The sequence below is a fragment of the Perca flavescens genome, chromosome 6 (assembly GCF_004354835.1).
Source record: "Perca flavescens isolate YP-PL-M2 chromosome 6, PFLA_1.0, whole genome shotgun sequence".
Classification (NCBI taxonomy): Eukaryota; Metazoa; Chordata; class Actinopteri; order Perciformes; family Percidae; genus Perca; species Perca flavescens.
Genome location: NC_041336.1, coordinates 35,637,697 through 35,660,756, shown reverse-complemented (window position 1 = coordinate 35,660,756; position 23,060 = coordinate 35,637,697). Strand labels below are relative to the sequence as shown.

At 40.5% G+C, this 23,060-nt stretch overlaps 1 protein-coding gene across 8 annotated transcripts in view; it reads left to right on the top strand.

The window, feature by feature from the left end:
* The window catches only part of cep192 (centrosomal protein 192), an 85,832-nt gene that overhangs the window by 57,945 nt on the left and 4,827 nt on the right, over positions 1-23,060 (top strand). For 7 of the 8 annotated variants that reach the window (XM_028579413.1, XM_028579410.1, XM_028579409.1 and 4 more), the window contains 16 exons: positions 954-1,044; positions 3,328-3,507; positions 3,768-4,028; positions 5,101-5,222; positions 5,754-5,863; positions 6,237-6,402; positions 8,370-8,460; positions 8,633-8,711; positions 8,898-9,021; positions 10,448-10,553; positions 10,669-10,861; positions 11,104-11,180; positions 12,086-12,181; positions 14,327-14,446; positions 18,682-18,794; positions 19,627-19,753. In XM_028579413.1, the coding sequence (XP_028435214.1) occupies positions 954-1,044; positions 3,328-3,507; positions 3,768-4,028; positions 5,101-5,222; positions 5,754-5,863; positions 6,237-6,402; positions 8,370-8,460; positions 8,633-8,711; positions 8,898-9,021; positions 10,448-10,553; positions 10,669-10,861; positions 11,104-11,180; positions 12,086-12,181; positions 14,327-14,446; positions 18,682-18,794; positions 19,627-19,753 (2,056 nt within the window). The remainder of the gene's footprint in view (positions 1-953; positions 1,045-3,327; positions 3,508-3,767; positions 4,029-5,100; positions 5,223-5,753; positions 5,864-6,236; positions 6,403-8,369; positions 8,461-8,632; positions 8,712-8,897; positions 9,022-10,447; positions 10,554-10,668; positions 10,862-11,103; positions 11,181-12,085; positions 12,182-14,326; positions 14,447-18,681; positions 18,795-19,626; positions 19,754-23,060) is intronic. The other variant, XM_028579411.1, reaches the window with a different exon arrangement.

Sequence of the window (23,060 nt, the reverse complement as noted above, 5' to 3'; positions counted from 1 at the left end):
CGAAGCAAGCAGGAAAGGTTAACACAACATTTTAACAGCTTATTAATTTGCGCTTGTTGCTCTGTGTGCGCTGATGCGCTCATCTGTTGACCTTTCCAAATGCCTTCCTACAGTTGCTTAATAAAAGCGGGCTTTCCACACAAAAATGTAGGCTACATGTGTCATTAGTATGAGAAAAAAAATTTGATTTTAACTGTTCGGGTCGGAAACAAATTTCTCAACGCCTGTCGGGCTCGGGCCGGGTTCGGTCACGGCTCTGTCGGACACGGGCCGGGCTCGGACAGAAAAATTTGCCCAATCTGGACTCTAATGCACACACACAAGGCAAGAAGCCAGCAGGGGGCAGCAAGAGCAGGAAGTTAATGGTAATATTGACAGCTCTGATCATTTCTTTAACTGGATCTTGATTGTACTATATGTATTTAGATTTCTGATGGTTATGGGGGTGAGGTCCCACTCAGTAGCAGCTCGAACAGAAAAAGCAGTTTGGCCAAGTACACTTTTCCTAAATGGAATGATACAATATCTCCCGCTGCACCTCTGGTTCTGCTCTGATCAGATGTTTGGATGTTGACAAACTGGTGGAGAGGAGGGGATGATGAACCGTGAATAATTTTATAGACAAGACATAGATTTGAATATTTGACCATGCTTTCCCAGTTGAGTAATCTGTTTTTGTAATCTTGGACAGTGATGAAAAATGCACAGTTTGTTTGTAAAGTGATTGCAGAGGTTTCAGAGTTGTAACACGATCTGCAGCTTTTCCCCTAACACTAAAACATCTGGCTCAACACTGAAGTTTCTTGCTATACAAGTTTCTTAACTTTGCTATTCTACTCAAATTAGGAAATTTAGATATGGATCTAAATCTCAAATCAATGAGATCAAGTTTGACACAGAACTCCTGCACACTAATTCTTATCACATAACCAACAGCTGCCATTCTTTTTCAGCCAACAGAAGCTGGTTCTAAGGAACAACTCGCCCAACGCCACACAGCAGCTACGGTTGCTTATTCGTGGTCAAGACCAGGACTGTTTTCAGGTAGATTGTAATATTTTTACATTTGAAAACTGATTAAACGTCTCATCTCAATTCTTCCTTGTTCAGAGTAACCTCACATCCTGTTTTTGTGTTTTGACAACCTGCTAGGATTCACCTGCAAAGTTATTCTTTTCCATAGTGTCTCATGTTTGTTAATCAGCTGCAAGTTTTTTATTTATTTAATTTTTTAAAGATTTTTCTTTGTACAACCAACTGGATCACACAGATGCATGAAGCTAAAACCAGACAGAAAAAGGCCAAAGATAGGCTGAGTCCTTTGCAGTGGCGGTTCTACATTGAATTACACCCTGGGCGAGACACATCATTGATGTGTTTTTTGGAGGAAGAAGATTTATCAGTCTGGTTTGGGTCTTAAATGGGATTTATTGATTAAAAAATACAGACCATCACCAGCCTTAACCTTTAATAGATTAGTAGTTTTTTAAAGACAGAAAATACAGATTACTTTGTTGCTGCATTATGACATCACAATCACTATATTTGACTACAATATCCCTAAAAGCATGTTTTGGGTGTATTTATATCAATATGGGAGAAATACTCAGGTAACCAGTTGTATATAAATTATGTGAAAATGTACCCCAGCACATGTTATGCGACGTCCCAAACTGGACACATCTGAGAGTAACTTTTTTTTCATGTAAAATGTGAATATTTCAATGGATATTCCAAATATATTTAAGACTTAGACTATAATAAACTATGTGTGGAGCTAATTCTCTGCTTTGGTAGGACAGGCACTCACACTGAGAGACACACACACACACACACACACACACACACACACACACACACACACACACACACACACACACACACACCTGTGCCCCCGCCTGCCTGTGCGCGCATCCAGTGAATGTGCCCACCACTCCTCCCTGTGACTACTAAATAGTGCACCGCAGAGCTGGGTGGCATTGCAGGGTGTCCGGTGCCAGACTGGAGCAAAGACCACTATGGGAGCCGTTAGCACAGATACAACTGCCCACCGGCCTGGGAGTCCACCATCCCTTTTTATCACTATTAAATCACTGTTCTTTATTATCAATGTTTCATTTCTTTGAAGACATTTGGAAGAGCAGCATTGTTATTTTTGTTGGATTGCTTTCGTGAACTTCTGCTATCTAGCCTACTTTTAGTTCTCAACACAGTCGGTTTCAACCCCCAGCTCCCCTTTCCCCTTCTCACACAGCTTTTGTGAATGGCACCTTCTCCACACAGTGAAATGATGCCGCACCCCATGTGTCATGAAAAAATTCCGTCCCGGGCAGCTGCCCGCTTCGCCCGTGCCAAAAAATGATAGTGGTCCTTTGCAGCGGTGCGGCTTCGAATCTGACTTGCTGCCCTTTTCTGCGTGTCATCCACCTTCCCCTTTCCTGTCTATCCACTGTCACTATCTAATAAAGGGAAAAGCCCCAAAAAAAGAATCTTAAAAAAAAAAAAAAAATTTAAAAAAGAGAGGCCTAAGATTAATAAAAATTATATGGCATTAAAGGAGTATTCCACCTATTTAACATTACACTCCCATAACATTGTTGGACTCATGATAGACAAGATTCTGCTAAATATTGTAGTTTTTTATATTTTATGCATTCTTCTTACTTGTCCAAATCTAGGGTCTCATTCATAAAACTGTGCGTAGATCCATAATAGGGCTGTACCTGATTCAGTTTTCAATTTTGACAGTCAAATCGGACTTGGCTGTTCAATACGAATATTCGACAATGCATTGCCAGATTTTTGAACGGGGTTTCCCGGGATGTTCAGGGAAGGCTTGTATCATGTTGATGCGTTGACGGTCATTACTTAGAATTCCTCTTGGGGGAGACCAAAACTACGCACTATAGCTTTAAGGGTCCAATTTTTGTAACCCTTTCTCCTGACCGTTTGCGGTACTAGCCCGTCAACTGTGTCTCTGCCTGGCATACGCTTTGTGTAGGATGGCTAATGTAACCTGCCGGTCTTCATCAATATAATGGCATCAATCATGTGGCCAGCCGTTGTGAGCGCTGTTCAGCAGTCGGTCATGAGAGCCACATACTTATCAGTAAAGAAGAGCTTAAAACGTGACTTGCTAGTGCAAAGTTTGAACTAGCAAGTTAATTAGCAGTTAAGAATTAGATTGCATAGCTTATTTTTCTTTTACCATACAAAATTTTTTTTTAAAGTACTTTAATTGGTCAAAATTCTTATTGGCAGATAACGGTTAAACTGTTAATTATTAACATCCCTAATGTGAGGTATATAAACTTTTTTCTCCCTCAGCTTCAGAGTATGTTCAGTCCTGAAGAGCGTCTGACCCGGCATGGGGAGCTGTCCATTCGTCCCAGAGAGGACGTGACCATCCACCTGCTCTTTGCTCCCACCAGGGTGGCTTGCATGTTGGCCAAGCTAGAGATCAAACAGTCTGGAGTCCGGTCTTCACAGCCAGGGGTCAAATTCACTGTGAGGATGTGACCGTTTCGGTCCTGCTTTGTTCTCTGGCTTTTTTTTCTCTGGCTTCTCCTCTGTAGTCATTTAATACTTTGCATTTCTCTCATTTAACTTACTCACCTCACTTCACCACTAATGAGCTTGCATGCCTGCCTTGTACTTTCTCGTCTTTTCCCTGCCTCATTTTCTTTACTGTTTCTTTGACATGTTTTCTTATTATCTAGAAAGACTGGGCTATAATGTAATTTGGTTCTTATCTTTCCCATCTTCAGATTCCACTGTCGGGTTACGGTGGGACTAGCAACATAATCCTGGAGGACCAGAGAAAACAAGCAGATGGCTATGTGGCTACACTGACTGATGTCGCTGTTAGTCGCGTTAGCAAAGTGTGTCTGTGCGTGAGGAACACTGGCTCCAGAGCAGCTTTCATCAAAGCTGTGGCCTTCTCTGATGTGCAGACACGATCAGTTATGGATTCCTCTGTCATCAGCCTCGCCCCGTCACAGTTTGTACTTAAGGAAAGGACACAAGAGGTAGGAGATTTGATACGACTGAAATGAACCACACTCTAGTTCAGGAAAAAAAAGAAATTCTTCTAAAATATTTCTTCAAGTGCTACACAAGACACTGGTATTAATCATTGCATTAATACAAAAAGTATTACCAGCATTTCATGTGAATAAAAACTGCCCTTTATTTAGTTGTATACTGTAGCTGTTAATGGTTAGCCTGACATTGACAGACCAAGTGCAAATTAGTAAATTGCCAAACTGCGATGATACTTTTTCAACGCGGTAAGAAAAAAAAATCCATGGGTTCATCTCAATATCCCTCCTTGACTTCTATATCCTCGATCATATAACCTAGAAGTTGATGGAGACCCGCCATATTGAAGGACGTCCCAATTCCTTAAATGCGCTTAGTGGAGAGAGTAGGCTTCCAAAAATGAGAAGGAATTGAGGATACATGAGTACAGCCTATGGTGAAGTGTTAACCGCTACAAGGCTATACATGACAATCCTTATAGCTTTTATATCATTGAACAATGCATGCTTCATTAAATCCATTAAAAGGTATCAGCTGGTGTAGGGGCTAGAAATCTATTTGCAGCTGTTCTGCCCCGTAAAAGGTCATGAAATGTTTGTGCTTACATTTATGTAAAACATAGTTATTAGAAAAGCTTTAGGATGAATGGAAAGATCCCACTCTAACAATCATTTAACTGTGTAAAATATAGCTTAAACATTACACAATAATGGTTTGAGTGATCATAATTCACAGTCCTTAATAGTGGTTTGTGGTGCATGTGTGGATCTGTAGGACACTGAATGCCAAAATATTCAATGTGAAAGAATATACAGTACATATGCCTAATACGTTTTCTTGTTTCATCTGTCATTCTTCTGTGGAAGAAATTGAATTAAAATGAAAAGATGAGAGTGTAGCGACAATTTACAATTACATACAACAAAACCAAGCTCTGATAACACAATGACAGATCCTTTAAGTTCATAGTTGGTACTTTTCTATCTATCTCGTATTGTTGCCTGTCTTGCATATGCTGTAATATGACCTTGTTACTCATATTTGTGTGTGTGTTTTCAGGTGATCACAGTGTTAATGAAGTCCACCCAAAGAGAACAGGTCTTATGTCAGTCAGCCAATGCACTGCTGGCTACTGTCTGTCTGTTTTGTGGAGATGAGGTCTCCCGGCAGCAGTATAGAAGGTGAGACCTTCCAACACTTAGTTTAGTCAATTGTATGCTATTAAAGTAGTATGTATAGGAATTACTAGTGGATAGCTAATAATAAAATCAGAACTGTCTGATAAAGTTAGGTTTTTTGGTATTATATCAATGTCACGTTTTTCATCAAAGTACTGTACAGCAAATGTAAATTAACTGTTTCAGAAGAAAACTGTATGCACTTGTTAACCAATTTTTCAAATGCATACAGTAGGAACAATGGAGAGGAACTGAAACCATCAATTTCTTTATTTTCTTATTTCCACAGTAAGATCCAAAAGACGTATTATCCATGGTCAGCTTTGTTATGCAATATACAAAGCATACTTGTGTGATACCCCGCCTACCGATTATTTGTACACTGGACTATAGATACGAATAGCATACATTCTTTCTGAATCTTTAGAAGTGCTGATAGTTTATAGATCCTACTCCAGATGGTTCTGCTATTGTGGGAAAGCTGTTTTGTCCCATCCCCCTCCCCTACAGCATGTTTGTGTTTTGTCTCTTCAGATTGCTTCAGAGCAAACCAGAGGCTGTGCGGAAGGCTCTGTCTGAAAACAGTCTACTAAAAAACATCAACTTCAATGAGAAGTTCCTTGGAGAAGATAATGTTATAGAGAGTAAGATGGCATTATAATGCTTGTCAAAGAAGTGGTCTCCTCTTAAAAGATGCTGAGTCTAAAAATTTGTTCAAATTGATCTTTCAGTTGATACAATTGAAAGTAATCTGTAATGTTTTTACATTTCAGTTTGCTACTCTAATGCTGATAATTGATAAATAGTGATTTGTACCTTCTAGTCAGTTCATCAAAGCTTCTATAGCTGATGCTCTATACACTGAGGTAGCTCTTTGCAACAACAAAAACGTTATATAAAGTTGTTATGAAGGTATAGCGAAAATACTAGAAATAACTGATTACATTTAAAAAGGTTGTTGGAATACATTTCTAAAATATTGGTGTCTCTCTTTAATTGTTTTTACCATTTCTGTAGTCTACGACCTGCCCCAACGGCCCAATGAAGCTCACATTTTCTATGGAAACATGAGTAAGGTCGTGGTGTCGTTGCTGGGAAGTAACCCAAAGAGCACAGGCTGTGAGCAGAGTGACCACACTGAGCTGCTGATGCCCTCTGCTAGACAAAGTTCAGAGACGGACAGGTACGGTCAGACTTATTTCTAATATACTGTAATACATTGTGACAACAAAATCAACACAAACACGGGATACAAAAGTAGATTGACTAATAGTGTTTATCAGTATTTTAATGCATTTCAGTTGTACATGAATCACGATAATTTGAAAAATGTATGGGGAAATTAGGGTTGGGTATCGAACCTTGTACTTTTACCTGTACCAACCGAATCACGTCGGTATTACAGAGTATTGGTTCACGTAAAATCAAACTGTGCCAAATTTCGGTACCTGAGAGTGCGTAAAGCGCTAGCTTATCCGTCCTTTCTGCATATTGACGGAGATCAGAGCTCTGACACACGCGCAGCTCTGCAGTTTTGTTAAAATCACAGTGAGTCACGGCAATGCCGATAAAGTGGTTGCAAGTGTGGTTACAGTTTTTCAAAACTTCACGCAGACACCATTCACTGTGATATGTTAATGGCGAGCCGAAAGCAGTCGCAGTGCTGTTGACGTTGCACTTCCTGTGAGACAAGCAGGCACAACGGTGGTTTTTGTGCCCTGGTGACTGACTGACAGGCTGAGGTTGTAAGGCAAGCCAACTTTATTTCTACAGCACCTTTCAGCAACAAGTCAATTTAAAGTGCTTTACATGTAAGGGTTAATGCCCGACGAGGTGTCCATGGTTGCCTCCGCCGAAGTCCATTAATACCTGACAATGGACACCTCGAAGGGCATTAACCCGCTTATACCATGGTCACTTGCCAAATAACATATTTTTAAAACATTAGTTCATATTTTAATTATTTTTAAAATAGAAATCTAAAGTTTATCCAAACAATAACTCAGTTTCCCTGGTTACCTGGAACAATCATTCCCATCCATCAGGTTCTTATGCAATGCAAACGTTGTTCTCTCCACCAGGAATTAGGAAGGACCTTAGATACGACTTGCCTCCCTTAGCAACCGGAGAGCCAGAAAGCTAACGCTATGCTAACAAGATCCAAAGTCAATAACATTGTGTACAGTTGGCAATCAGTAAAAATAAGTTGACAGTATGTTGAACAACAAGATAAGCTAGCTATCCATCCATGTCATTGTCCCCAAAACAATATAACGACTTTTACGAAGAATTTGAGCCGTGATGTGTAACGTTACTGTCGGCTGCAGCGGCGCAGCCTGAAGCAGCGAGCTGAACTGTGAACGGGATGTGAGATAACGTTATTCGATGTGAAACAAAGTCAGTCCAGAGGGCCAGTATAACTTACTTCTTGCAGGCTGTGTGTTTTAGCGCCATCCTGTGGTGTTTAGAGGACGATTTGGAAATAATAAATCCACATTTCCTTATTGATTTAATGTAGCGCATTCATTTAGAACAGTAAACAGTCAGTTTCACCGAACTCCTTTAGTAGGTGTCCTATATCACTTTTTAATGGACACCCTGCAGCCAATCAGAATCGAGTATTCACCCAGACCATGGTATAAGAAACATTAAAGAGCAATTAAAAACGGTCATGATGAAAATAAAACAGGCTAAAAAAGAATAATATATAAATACAAGAATAAAAGTTACAATGAGTAAGACGTTAATAATTTAATAGGTTGTAGGGACGGGTTTGGGAGGAGAGAGGGAGGGGTTTTATTTTTGTTTAATTTCTTTAGAATGTAATTTATTTTAAATAAATAACGTTCTAAGTAAATAGGTTAAATATGTTTGGAATTATTTTTACAACTGAAATACATTTTTGGTAATTAGAGGGAAAGTCCCGGAAACCGAATTTCAGGTACCGGTATCTGTACTGTATTGGTTCACATGCGAAAGCTACCCAACCCTAGGGGAAATACATGGTTTTATTGTGCAATCTACTTACACACTGATTTGGTAAAAGCAATACTGTCAGACTATAGATCTGTTCATTTTAATAGTGAACACATTTAAATGAAATGCATCTTGCAAGACACAATGTACGATTTCGTTTTGTGTAATTCCCAGTGGTTTGGCAAATGGCAATGTGTCTTTGGATGTGCTGCCAGTAAAAGGTCCCCAAGGTCCAGCCCTGAGAGTGGCAGAGCCCTCTTTAAAGGTACCATAAGCCCCTTTTAATGGATTTTAATTGTTTATTGTGTTGAGTGATGAGTTGGTGTTGATTTATTTCGTGCCGTCTCTACTGGATGAGATGAAAACATTTGTTTCACTGCATTTTGACATAAGAGTATTCATCTTTCAGTGCAGAATGTCTTCTCTTCCCCCCTTAGGCTTCAGAGTCATTACATAGGGAGTCTGAGTCCTGGACCATCCATCCAGAACAACTTGTCCTTGCAGCTCCCACCATTGGTGAGTAGAATCGAGATTTTATAAAGCATATGTGAAATTTTATCACTTTAAGCTTTAAATTCCACTACATATTTTGAATATGGTTAATGAAGCGATACCTTCAAATCATAAGTGAATGACTCTGCAATGGCATCCGATTAGTAGTCAGCAGCACACATTTGCTTATGCTGTTGTTGTTGTTTTTAGATGGTGCAGCCACGACTTGTCAGGTTCAGATCCAGAACAATACATCCAGAGAGCTGAGCTTTGATTTGTCCTGGCCCGCTCACTGCCTCACCATCACCCCACAGCATGGAGTTATCGAGCCTCAGTAAGAATACACTTGGTTGTTCAGTAAAATATATTGGCTATGGTAAAGTAATTGTTTTGGGTTTGGAATTAGACCCCATAATGGTTGCCTCATGTCTTTCTGTTTATCATTCTTGTTTTATTTGCATTTACCACACTGTGTGTGAAAGTGATTATACCATACAAGGGATGTACCGAACCCAGATTTTTGGGGTTCTGCCGAATACCAAACCACCTGGTTAAGATTCTGCCGAGCCCCGAACCGAACCCTACTCCCATTCTTAACACAGTAAACATGTTAATAAAGTAAACAACGTCCACAGCAGTGCATTTTTCATTGTATTTTAACTGTAAAAAATAAAAAAGAATAGGCAACATTATGCCTGGCACACAAGTGGGGAAAAACAGTTTTTGACAAGGCCTATGTTTACCCTATCTCAAGATCCAACCAATATCCAAAATATTAGCCTTTTAGATTTATAATCCCATAAAGTAGGCTACCCTCACGCTCTATTCACATCGTAGGAAAGTACATCGCGATCGCCAGATGAGTGACAATTTTGTTTTGCAAACTTTCGCTAACCAGTGTATGATGAAGGCATGTTGTGTGGGCGGAATTAGAAAGCTAACGTTAGCTAACGAGCAGCAGCCGGCCGTTCGGTCGCTCCTCTCCCACTGTAGGAAGACTCATTTACCGAGAAAACAGCTGACAGCCCGGGAGAGGAACTGTCTGGTTAACACCAGTTTTTAGCTGTGACTGTCCTTCCTTTGCCGTACCTGAAGTTGCTGTCTGGAGATTCCTCCATGCACAACTCGTATTCTTTTGGATGTTTCATACGCAAATGTCTTAACAGTGGCGATGTTATGTATTGTCTAGGATCCTTGCCACTACGAGACCAATCGGCATTGCAAATTGAACATGTAGCTCGACTTGAATCGCCTTCTTTTGACTGAAAGTACTGCCAAACAACACTTTTTCTGCTCACAAGTTCCATTTTCACTTTCTCACAGCCTACTGCCGTTGCTAGGTTGCTGCATTGTGTCTAGCTCCAACTACGTCATTACGTCGACCACGTAACTCTACAAAGAGTAGTGAAGTAACAAGATAGTTCAGTCCAAGATGGCGGAGCTGCAGCTCTGTCATGGGTGCGTTTGTTTGCAATGGAACGTTCTATTGAGTTTCACCTCTTGTTACTTCTATACTCTGGCAAGAGTATAGAAGTTTGCCTTTTTTTCTCGAGTTTTGCCTCTCGTTACTTCTCTTTGGTACCGAACTCCGTCAAAAAGCCCAAAGTTCGACCGAATTCCGAACCGAACTCTGGGTTCGGTGCATCCCTATACCATACACTAAATGTTGCAATCCTAATGAGATCCTGTCTGTCTGTCGGTCTGTCTATATATAATTGTAATTGTTTCACTTGTGTCCTATTTCTTTATTGTTAATTAAGGTGCCACCTACAGATTTTGATCAGCCCCAACCCGTCACTAGCAACTAAATCTACCCTGCTGCCATGGAGTGGACAGATTTATGTCCAGTGTGACGGTCAACAGAAGGTATGGGACACTTACAGTAAGACATACAGCTTTTCAAACCACAAGGCAATCATTAATCTTGTCTTGGGCTGTGATTAACACAAGATCAATCTGTGCATTGTGACTACTGGTTCAGTTTATTAAGGTCCAGATTCGTGGGGACCTGACTCTGGATGTGTCCGTGGCCCCAGCAGACAAGAGTCTGTCAGCCCTGCCTCCTCAGGCAGCCACCCCAGTGCTGCCTGTGACTAGGCTCACCGCTCAAACCCTGGTGGAGATAAGCAACAAGACCATCATGTTTCCCTCCACTTCATCAGGGGAAACATCAGGTAGGGAGACGACTAACCAGAGGAAAGCTTTTTCTCTGTTCACCCTAATATGGGCTGTACAATAAATACAGCAATACATTGTGGTCTAGTCAGCCTTATAATAGTCTAGCAGCCTGATAAAGTTTTAGTGAAAAGTCTTTTCCGTCTTTAAACTGATGTGGTTTAAAGACATACTCTCCAGGCAGCATACTGTGTGTGTATTCCTGTGGGAGACCTAACTCTCTGTTGCTCCTCTACTTCAGAGGCCCAGCTGGAGGTGCGCAATGGGGAAGTGGAAGTGAGGTGGTACCTGTCATCATTTGCTCCTCCATATGTCAAGGTGCTTTTTTTTCTTATATATTTCTTATTATCTTCTGTCAACACTTTCATTTTGTTTACTGTTCTTGTTTTTATCCCTCTTTGGGAATCAAATAATTATAATAAACGATACTGATATAGCATTATACATTTCATACAGAGTGTAGCTCAGAGTGCTTCACAACAAAGTGAGAAACCATAAAACAAAATCACACAAATTACAACAAGGGCAGACACCTGTGTGATAAAACCAAGCAATCAAATGATCAACAGAGGCAATAAATATCAAGAACCAAGAAAGAATCAATAAAAATAAAGTACAATTTCAAAATGAAACATGAGAAGGCATAGAAACGATAAAACCTGTAAAACGAACGAGTGACAAACGCAGTGCTGAATAAATGTTTTCAATTCAATAAGTCATTTAAGCTTGCATCTCTTATAGCCTTTGGTAGCGAATTCCACAGTTTGGGTGCGTAGTTGAAAAAGGCTGAGTTGCCAATTGTTTCATTTGTGTGATAGTTTGCATTTAAAAACCAGTAGCAGAGGATCTTAGAGGCCGTGAAGAATTATAAAACAACAAGAATTAGTAATGTAGGCCAGTCCTAAACCATTAAGCGCCTTATAAACAAGTAAAAGAACTTCTCTTTTGTCTCATGACTCACTCTGGTAATGAGTTTATTTTTTAGGTTCACACTCCAGATGTTTTTGGTTTAATCTTGTTGTTTTGTGTTACTGGTCATTAACTTGGGTCTATTTATTCATTTTTTTTTATGCACAATGCTAGAGAGGTGCTGAACAGTTTTTGATTGTACTCTTAGTACAATGACTCTGTCTCTGTCTGTCTGTCTGTCTGTCTGTCTGTCTGTCTGTCTGTCTGTCTGTCTGTCTGTCTGTCTCACGCTGTGGTCCCTTCTCTCTCCTCAGGGGGTTGACAACACTGGAGATGTTTACCGGGCCACTTACACTGCTTTCAGATGCTCCAGGGTCTCAGGCACTCTGGGAGCCCATGAGAAGATACAGGTAGGCACTCACATCTAGAATTGTCAGTACTATTTAGAGAAAATCGTTGTAAAGGGATGGGACAAGATTTACTGCATAACTAGTGGTTTCCTAGGAAAACAATCTTGAAGTTGTATCACATTATTTTTTTGAACAAAGCATTTTGATCAAAAAATAGTTACATTATACTGTGTCTCCTCAATTTGCTGTGGACACAAACGTAGTCCTTTCTTACAACATGTTACCTGCCATAGACGGAAAAGCCGTGGTTCTGTCAGGAACAGAACCATTATTGGTAGTACTACCAATAATGGTTCTGTTCCTTTTAGGTGTGGCAGTGAGCATGCCAGCAAGACGGTAAACACAATAACCGGGACTAGAAAGTGGTACCTCTAAATAGAATGCAGCCATTATTTTAACTGACAAGTCTAAATATTCACCATGAGAAAGATATGTAGAATTGAGCCACTGGTGGTTTTTTTTCGGGAGGAATAGCACAAGAGCAAATCCAGTCTTGTTTGCGGTACACTACCACTCTATTGACACAATTCATGCAATTCATTGGCCTTGACCTTGACCAACTGCCACTTTGCTCGTTTGAAAGCCATGATGTCTCTCTCTCTCATGGGTGGGCCCAATTTTTTTGGGCGGGCAAAGCAGAGAAGGGGGAGGTAACCCTTTCATCCCATCTGAGCTTTCATTTTCTCAAAGGCAGAGCAGGATACCCAGGGCTTGGTTTACACCTATCACCATTTCTAGCTACTGGGGGACCATAGGCAGGCTGGGGGAACGCATATCAATGTTAAAAAACATCATAAAGCCAAATTTTCATGCCATGGGACCTTTAAACTATTTTGAGTCATGAGGCAGTTACTTTGGATCAACAAAAATACATTGCCGGGATAAGCCTAGTCTTGCATTGCCAGACCTATCTAGGGATGCAGCGGTTAACAGATTTGACTATTAACCGCGTTTTAAAACATCACGGTTAATTAATTGTAAAGGCTTCACTACACCGAGTGTTAACTGACTGCAAACTATGTGTAGCAGTGTGTGCAGTTCTTATTAAACCTCCTTGACAACATAAACGCTCGCGTTTGCACACGCACGCAGCACATAAGACACCAGTCAGGTCACCATGAGTATTGACTGTCAGTGACAGTGGCTCTCCATGGTGGGATAACTTACTGCTGCAATTTTTTAACATTACATAAAGTTAGCAAACACCAGGAAAACACAGAGCAGAGTCAGCCCCTGACTTCAAAACAGCTGCAGCTGCAACAGGGGATTCAACCCAAGTTGGTAAGCTTGCTAGCGACTTTGTTTATAAAAGTTGTTAGGCGTTTGTTAGCTTCTTTACGTTACCAGTTAGCTAACGTAAGCCTGTTTAATGTTAACGGTACTGTTACAGTTAACCAGGAGCCAACGTTTACATTTACAGTGAGCGAGCTGACGATAGCATTACGTTCGTACGAGGCAAAACTCTGCAACAGCTCAAACATGTCACTGATGTTAACATTAAACGTTACTTACTTACTCCTCTTCACTCCCTATGGGACATAAGGCTGCAAAGAGATCTCTCCATCGCATTTATTCTTCTTAAGGACAGCACTATTGTTGCCAACTTGGTCTTTGTTTGTGTTGTGACTGATTCACTTCTAGTCCTAATCTTTATATTAATTTAAATAAAAAGGTTGATGATCGATCATATAATCATTTTCAAAACATTCAATGTTTGTTTGTTTCAAAAGCCAGCAATAAATAATGCATTAAAATGTTAGTGTTCATGTAATTTCATACATTAGCAGTGAAATTAATTAATGCATAATAATCGTGAAACAGTGATTATTTTTCAGACTTTAATCGTACCAACTAAATTTATAATCGTTGCATCCCTAGACCTATCTCCGCAGCACTGTGGAGTAAGGTCTGGCTACACCACTGATGCATTCTGAGATAGGAGAAAAAAAATTTCTGGGTTGTTTGGATTTCTTTAAGCCAATCACAATCCTCTTGGGCAGTGCTAAGCTCCAGAAGCAGCAACAGTGGCTCTGCAAATTGGTCTCAGGAAGGAACTTTTTGTGGAACATTTGCGGAAAACACCACCTAGCATTTGTGTGGTTAAATCAATTCTGATTGTGTCCTCTGTTTTTCTTGCTCCCCCAGGTGCCTATTACTTTCCTGCCCAGGGACAGAGGAGACTATGCCCAGTTCTGGGACTTGGAGTGCCACCCTGTGTCTGAGCCCCACCAGAAAACCAGAATTCGTTTCCAACTCTGTGGCACTGTGAGGACTCGTTTATTAGTTTTCTGGGATTCAAACACCCTGCTACATACAGTATTGTGCAAAGGTTTTAGGCAGGCATTAAAAAAAATGCTGTTAACTAAGAATGCTTTCAAAAATGGAAGTATAAATAGTTTATTTGCATCAATTAACAAAATGCAGTGAAAGAAGAGAAATCTAAATCAATATTTGGTGTGACCACCCTTTGTCTTCAAGACAGCATCAATTCTTCTAGGTACACTTGCACAAAGTTTTTGAAGGAACTCGGTAGGTAGGTTATTCCAAACATCTTTGAGAACTAACCACAGATCTTCTGTGGATGTAGGCTTCCTCAAATCCTTCTGTCTCTTCATGTAATCCCAGACAGACTCGATGATGCTGAGATCAGGGCTCTGTGGGGGCCATGCCATCACTTCCAGGACTTCTTGTTCTTCTTTACGCTGAAGAGAGTTCTTAATGACCTTGGCTGTATGTTTCGGGTCGTTGTCGGGCTGCAGAATAAATTTAGGGCCAATCATACACCTCCTTGATGGTATTGCATGATGGATAAGTATCTGCCTGTATTTTCTCAGCATTGAGGACACCATTAATGCTGACTAAATCTCCAACTCCATTTGCAGAAATGCAGCCCCAAACTTGCAAGGCACCTCCACCATGCTTCACTGTGAACACACGGTGAACAAACTGCCTTCTGCTACCTGCTGCCATTTTTCTGCACCCCAGTTCCTATGTTTTCGTGCATAATTGAGTCTTGGCCTTGTTTCAATGTTGGAGGTATGGCTTTTTGGCTGCAACTCTTCCATGAAGACCACTTCTGGCCAGACTTCTCCAGACAGTAGATGGGTGTACCAGGGTCCCACTGGTTTCTGCCAGTTCTGAGCTGATGGCACAGCTGGACATCTTCCGATTTCGAAGGGAAATAAGCTAGATGTGTTTTTCATCTGCTGCACTAACTTCCGCAGGATGCAGAATGGCTGCGAACCGGCTCCGCTGCGTGTCTGCTGCGTGCTCCGCTGTCCGTCAATACCCACTAGGTCCGGATTTGTTGCAGAACGGCTGCAGCAATGACTGACAGCTGTAGTCACAAGGACCCACAAGTTCTTGCAAATTCACGTAGAATAGAACCACAAAACCAACAACAGTTTGTTTCCATCCAGAGGACCAGAGGGGAAACAACTCTGTGCTGTGTTTTCAAGGTGTAGTGCAGGAAAATATGATCCGCCGTGAGCACGTTGTATTTTATTTTGAAAATTAACCGGATGTTTTATTTTGCGTCTGTGCTCGACTTCCTGTCCCACACTATCTGCCGTATGCTGAATTGCCGCGGAGCTCTCCGGTGTCCGGCAAAAATAGAAGCTCTGCGTATCTGCTCCGGAGGGCTGCGGATCGCCGGAGCTGGGATGCAGTAGGAACGCAGCTGTTCTGCAGTCAGTGGAAATACACACATTGACTTTAATGGAAACCTAATGACTCCGCCGCCGTTTCAGAGCCGTTACGCAGCTGGTGGAAATTGGGAGTAAGTTCCCTTGGCCAGACCACGGTCTATGATCCTCAACGTTGTCAGTTTCTTTGTGCTTTTTCAAAAGTGCTTGAACAGCACATCTTGAAACACCAGTCTGCTTTGAAATATTTGTCTGGGAGAGACCTTGCTGATACAGTATAACTACCTATATACTATAATTGGTTGATCATACACCTGACTACAATCCTACAAAATTCCCGACTTTTTGCAAGTACCTATTGATGCTGGTTTGAAGACAAAGTGTAGTAACATCAAATATTGATGTGATTTTTAGATTTTTCTTTTGTTTCTTTTGTTTTCCATTTTGTAAATTGATAAAAAATAAACGATCATTATTTATAGTTTTGAAAGCATTCTTAGTTTACAGCATTTTTTCAAGACTTCTGCACAGTACTCTACATAGGTGCTTCTGGAATGAAGGAGTTACACTGGAAAAGACAATGCTCATATTTTATGTTAGAGGTTTAAATTAGCTCAAAACAGTTACTATCAAAACCACTTTTTTCAAAATTTTACTTGAGGATCCATCTTATTTTATTTTTGTTGTCTTTTGTTCACGTACCATAACCGTTAGTTAAGGAGTCACTATAATTCTGAGTTTTGTTGTAGTACCGTCAAGGTTTTCTTATTTGCTCTCCTTAAAGAGTAACTAAACCACAGAGTTTTGGCTGAAGTGCCTCTACCCTGGAGATTCTGTGAAAAAGTATTAATATGGCTGGTAGGGATCCACAGTCTGCAGAGTTGCAGAGTCTGGAGCATGGATGTATTATATTAACTGGATACCGGATCCCAAAATGGCACCTATTCAGTTCTATTGAGTAGCTTGCCTGGGGCACATGGCATAAAAGTTTCTAAGCTTCCGGGTTTACTTCTTAATATGGGGCCCACTGAAAAATGTTTCTCCCGCCGGCCCCACCCTCAAGTTCCCACTTGGCCCATAGACTTTACATTGTGTCACAGGTTTTTATGTTGCTTATCTCAGCTACCGGGATGTTTTTTTAAATATGAAAAGTCCATGGATTAAAAATTTTACTTTTGTCAGTGGGTGTTGATAAACACAGCATGCAAAGTTGGCCCCTTCTCCCCGGCTCAGAGCCAGAGAGACTTTCTTTTACTTTTAACACAACTTTATTTATGCCACATTATAAAACTGTCCCATTAATAAATAGAAACTGGTCAAATGAAAATTACTACTTTGTATCATAATACGCTAAAGGTGCCTTGCAGTATCAGACACTAAGGGGTGTGACACATGAAAAAGGGGTGCACATCCTGAATGCTTTTATTGGCTGGGGGTTACACAACCATGTGCTCTTTGTTTATCATAAACGTCCCGCACACAGAAAAATAAGAAGAAAATACAGGCAGAGGGCACTGCCACATAGGCTGGGTATCGGTACTCCATAACTTTAAGGTATTGACCAAAATAACCCATTACCAAGCAGTATGGAACTCAGATCTAGAAAAAACATTTTTTATGATTTTCCTCCCCTATTCGTTCACCTATGCATTCTTCGATTTAATGCAAAGTTTGATTGGCCCACTACCGCAGCAGCAGCAACCACTCATACAGTATGTGGTGTGGTGAAGTAGAGCGTGGTGTATTTGACAGATGCGGATATGCCACCAAAAGTATCAAAAGAAGTACCCTATTGGGAATCAGTATCACTTTAATGGTGCTAGTACTGTGAATATCTTCTTTTTTTCTTTTTTCTTTTTTTTTAAGGATAACCAGCCCTGCCACCACACACTTCTAGTGGGTCATAAGTGATAATTGAGAGGGACGATTATTTTTTTTTGTTATTCGTCTAAACATAGTTTTTTAGGAAAATCCTGTAAACTATGCTTTATCTAAAGTATAAAATAACATTCCTAGTTTCATACTTCTCTCCCAGCACAAAAGCAAGCACAAAAATGTCAAAATCTACATTAGACCAACATTTATCCACCATCTTTACATCCTAATCAGACCTTGTGTACAGCAAACAATAATATTCATTCACTACTTGTTTCACTCTTAAACCAAACCATGTGTACAAAACCATTGGTCACTATGGAAAATGCTTGCTTTAAAGCATTAGAATGTGTCATTACCTTTTTAAAAAAGCACGTATTTTACTGTGGTACCTTGACTATGGCTTTGTAGTGTTAGAGACAGAATTAACAAATGAGAAAAGTGGTTGTGGGATGTGAGGGGGGCCACCCTGCTGAGATGGGCCTGCAGGCTTTGCGTGTATGCCGCTTTAATGTGAAGTGCTATGACAGACCCAGTTAACTTTAGAGCATACATACACAACAAGTGTAATGTCAGATGGCTCCACATAAGTAGGTTAAGTGGCTAAGATGAAAGGGCTTATCTTGTTGTTGCCTGATTTCTTAGATGCAGTGCTAAAAGTGGAATGCCAAATCCTGCAATGGTGTTCAATGCTAATCTTTGACTCCAATATACAAGACTTTGATTTAGATATGTACCTGAAAGTTTGATGTGGAACTAAATATGTGTAATGTCTTTTTAAAATTAGGTTTTATCATTTCTGCATATGATTAGTAGTAGATTTAGTAGCGATGTGTCTCACATGCGGTAACACTAAGTCAAATGTGTGTTCATTATATACTTTAAAGATGTTAAAGGGTATTTCTTCTCAATTGTATTTTACTAACCAGCTAGTTTTAAAGTAGTATGGAGATGGCTCCTAAAGTTTTGTCTGTGTGTAAGGGAATAAAGTCGGGACCAGTGGAAGGACCACAGGAAGGAGACTGCTCTCTGGTGAAGACAGAGGCCACAGTCAAGACCAGGAAGAGAGCGGATCCCTCAGCAGGCAAAATCAGGTGTGACCTGCTTAACTAAAACTAAACCAGCATATGGCCCTTACCACAATCTTTATAGTAATTCATATCAGCCAGTGTAGGAGATATCAGAATAACATAGTATAGTGCAATGATTTAAGGTACTGATCCTGGACCACAACAGTCAGTATGTTTTACATGCACGCCAATATTCCACTATTATTCAGAATATGACGATATTCCTCTAAACGGCATATTCCGGTTGGATATTCCGAATAAGGCCTTTTCCAATTAAGACGTGGGTTATTCAACTTTTAAACATTATCAAAGACTTGGATATCAACAGGTTTTGGAATATTCGCACACATCGCTACGCCAACCTTTTCAAGAAGCTGGTTGAAGGAATGAAATGGGGACGCTGTGTTCATACGGTCCAACAAGTCCGCCGCCGCCACTGGTAAACTGTAGAAAAAAAGCCATGTAAACAGCTTAGTCGGAATATTGTCTTTTTCGTAATTAGGGCAAAAAAAACCCGGAATATTATGTGCATGTAAACGTAGTCACTGTTTCATTTAAACTCCCTACTATGGATAATACATGACAGAAATGGATGGTTATAGAATTTGTTGCATGTTGGTTAGCTCAGTCTTCACGAGGGGAAAAGATTCAAGCATCCAGGACTCAACACATGAAAGTATTTTATGTATTGATTTTCAAAATTATCATTATTTTAAATCAAGAGACTCAGAAATTTACTATAATAACTGAGTTTAATGTAATGTACTTAAGTTTTTGAGTATGGGTCTCAACTTAAGGTACTGATTGTGTTACGGTTATGCTTTCTGTTTCAACATCCACAATTTAAAATTGTCAGTCAGGAGGAGGCTGTGCGGAGGGGTGTGTATTCGCCACAGGATCTATACACCTTCCCAGCCACACGAGTGGGTGAATCCAGCACTCTGAAGGTTAACATCCGTAACAACTCTTCTGATACGCATGAGGTAAGGCATGCCTTATTTTTATGAAGACATTGGAAGGTAAAATGTTTACTTTCTCACTTATTGCAGCAAAAACTAAAATACAGTATATACATATGCAGCATTATATTTGATATTTTCCAACCTGGACCTATTTTCCTATGTTTTTGTGTCTAAGTGACAGATGGGAACAACAGTTTTTGCAAGCAAGACTGCTACAGTCAGCAGTGGCGTAACAAGCTGCAATTTAACAATAATGGGCAATTGTGCGTCTTCAATTTGCGTCCACCAAAAGTGCTAGTTTTGCCTCTGACAAGCTCAGATTATCGTTAGATTATTATACAGTATAAGTGTCTGACAACATTATGTAAAGGATTCCTACAGAGGTTGGCCTTTTTGCTAAAGAGTAAGATCCTGACTTCTGGTTATGGTGGTGCGGTGAGCAGACGTGGATTCTCGTGCTCTGTTGCTAATCCTAAAACAAATGCTACTTAAAGGTCCAATATGTAATATATTTACTGTAATAAGTCCAAAAATTACCCTAATGCGTCATCAGATATTAAGGAAACATGCCAAGTTGAAATACTATCTTTTCTGACAACAATGCTAATGCCAGTTTTTTTTCCTTTTGAAATTTCCATTCCGTGAAGGCATTTCTTAGCTTCAGCTATCACGGCTACTAGGGATGGCCCTTTTATGTCATTTCAACATTTGTGTACTCACATAAAATTATATAGCTAGAGTACCCGAGTTGGTTACTCGCGAAAACAATTGAAACGCAGCCAGTAAAGTGATCCCGACTGGTCCTGGCTAACGCCGGTTACCGGAGGACCAGGCAAGCAGGCCACGGCTGTTTACGTCGTGTAGCCTGGTCAGCGGCCGTAGCCGACAATGGTGAGTTATTTGAAGCCAAGAGAGGGGGGCTGTAAATCGGGAAGAGAGGAAAGTGAGTTTGCGGTGTGTTTAGCCATTGTTGCCGTAATTCTAAGAAAATAAAGTGTGTATTTCAGTCGTGTGGAAAAGGACGGCAAGGTAGTGGTATTTTTAGCGGTTCCTATCGTAATGCTAAGCCTAAAAAGTGCGTCTGTCAGTTGGGTACAGCCCCGCATGGTGCTCCTTCAGGTCAGCAGTAGCTGGTTGTTCAGTTATCCCAGAATAGGTGACTCTCGGCCGGGGACAAACGCGCGGGGGGAGGGATGAGCCCGTTCGGAGCTACGGGAGCCCAGAGGGGAGCGTCGGCAGATGTTAAGGAGAAAATCCACGTTAATCCACGTTAACTACACATTCGAGTTAATCGATAAAATCGATTTATTGCCCAGCCCTACTCTACAAATGTTTTAAACAAATTTAATATCCCCCAAATCAATGAGGAAATAAAAAAAAATAGGCCTTGATAAACAGTTAAACAGGATTAAAATATTAGAAGCTATAGGTGCAATGAAAGTTGGGAAAGCAGCAGGTCCAGATGGCATCCCAATTGACTTATATAAAATACTTTAAAGATTAATTGGCAACTCCGCTTTATGAGATGTATTTAGAATCCTACAACAACTGCTACCTTTCAGCCGCTAACATTAAATGTGAGAAAATCCGAGCTATAAGTTTTATAAACGCTAATACAGAAATCCTCAGTAAAATGTTGCCAAAAAGGCTAGAGGGTGTGCTTCCAAGTATTGTGAGGCATGACCAAAATGGATCTGTAAAGGGAAGGCAAAGATTTCATAATGTAAGGCGCGTTCTCCATGTACTGTACTGCCAAAAAGAAGAAAAAGACACAGCTCTTCTCTCACTTGACGTGGAGAAGGCCTTCGATAGGGTTGAGGGGATTTATCTCTTTGACGTTATAGCTCAATTTGGTTTTGGAAACACTTACTAATGAATGAATACTACTGGATCAAACTATTACATCTCAGCCCTATAGCTGGGGTACTGACAAATGAAGTGGTGTCTGAGCCTTTCAATATTACAAGAGGTTGCCCCCAAGGTGCACTTCTATCACCACTTCTGTTCATAGTTTTAACAACCACTTTACACACATCCATATGTGTTTTAAAGTGGTTCCATAGCTAGTACAGCACTGTTATATCTAATCGGTCTTAGGGATGCACTGAACCCAGATTTTTGGGGTTCTGCCGAATACCAAACCCACATGTTAAGATTCTGCCGAACCGAACCCTACTCCCATCCTTAACACAGAAACACATTAATGAAGTAAACAACGTCCACAGCAGTGCATTTTATTATATTTTATTTTAACTGTAAAAAAATAAAAAACAATAGGCAACATTATGCCTGGCACACAAGTGGGAAAACTATTTTTGACAAGGCCTATGTTTACCCTATCTCAAGATCCAACCAATATGCAAAATATTACCCTTTTAGATTTATAATCCCATAAAGTGGGCTACCACCAAGTACAAAAAAAAACCTTTCAATAAAGTGCAACAATGCAAAGAAAAGTGTTTTTTTCTTTTTAAAAAAAGAATATGTTTGGTGACTTAACCAATATCCAAATATTAGCCTTTTCCATAAAGTACACTACCACAAAGTTCAAACCAAAACCTATCAATAAAGTGCAACAATGCAAAGAAAAGTGTTTTTCTTTTTTAAATCAGAATATGTTTGGTCAACATCAAACCTTTCACATGAAGTGAGTTTCCTTTCAGGAAAACAAGACGCTCGGCATTAACAGGTGACGAGTGTGGGAACGAATGTCCCCAGCAGTACTGAAAAGTCTTTCACTGGGCACAGAGGTTGGTGGCGCATGGAGGTAGATCTTTGCCGTTGTCGCCAGCAGTGGAAATCGCTGCTGGTTTGTCTTCCACCACTGAAGAGGATCCTCTCTAAGAGGAATCAGAGGCTCACTGAAAAAAGCGCTTATCTCCACGTCAGCACCCGATGTGACTGCATCAGTATTGCTGCAGTACAAATCGTCCCAGCCACTCCAGATTCCTCCTGAACAGTGTCGTTTAGTGTGAACCTCCGGGCCTTGTTCCTCAGGCTGTTCAGTTGCTGTAGTAGTAGGCCTAGCAGATGCGTCTTGATCTGCTTCAGATACACGGGATAAAGCCTCCTGCACAAGCAACTTTGATCTGCACTTTTCTGTGTCACTCATCCAAAAGTTCGCCTTGTATCTAGGATCCAGACTTGTTGCCACAACAAAGTGGCTCTTCTGCTCGCTTTCCTGAAACCTATCCTGCAGAGATTTCAGCATGCGGGTTTTCATCTGCTTGATTCCACGGCCGTCTGCTTCATTGTGGATATAGCGCTTCAACATCATCACAGCTGGCAGGACAGTGGATATACACGCATTTTCTGCACTTATTTCTCG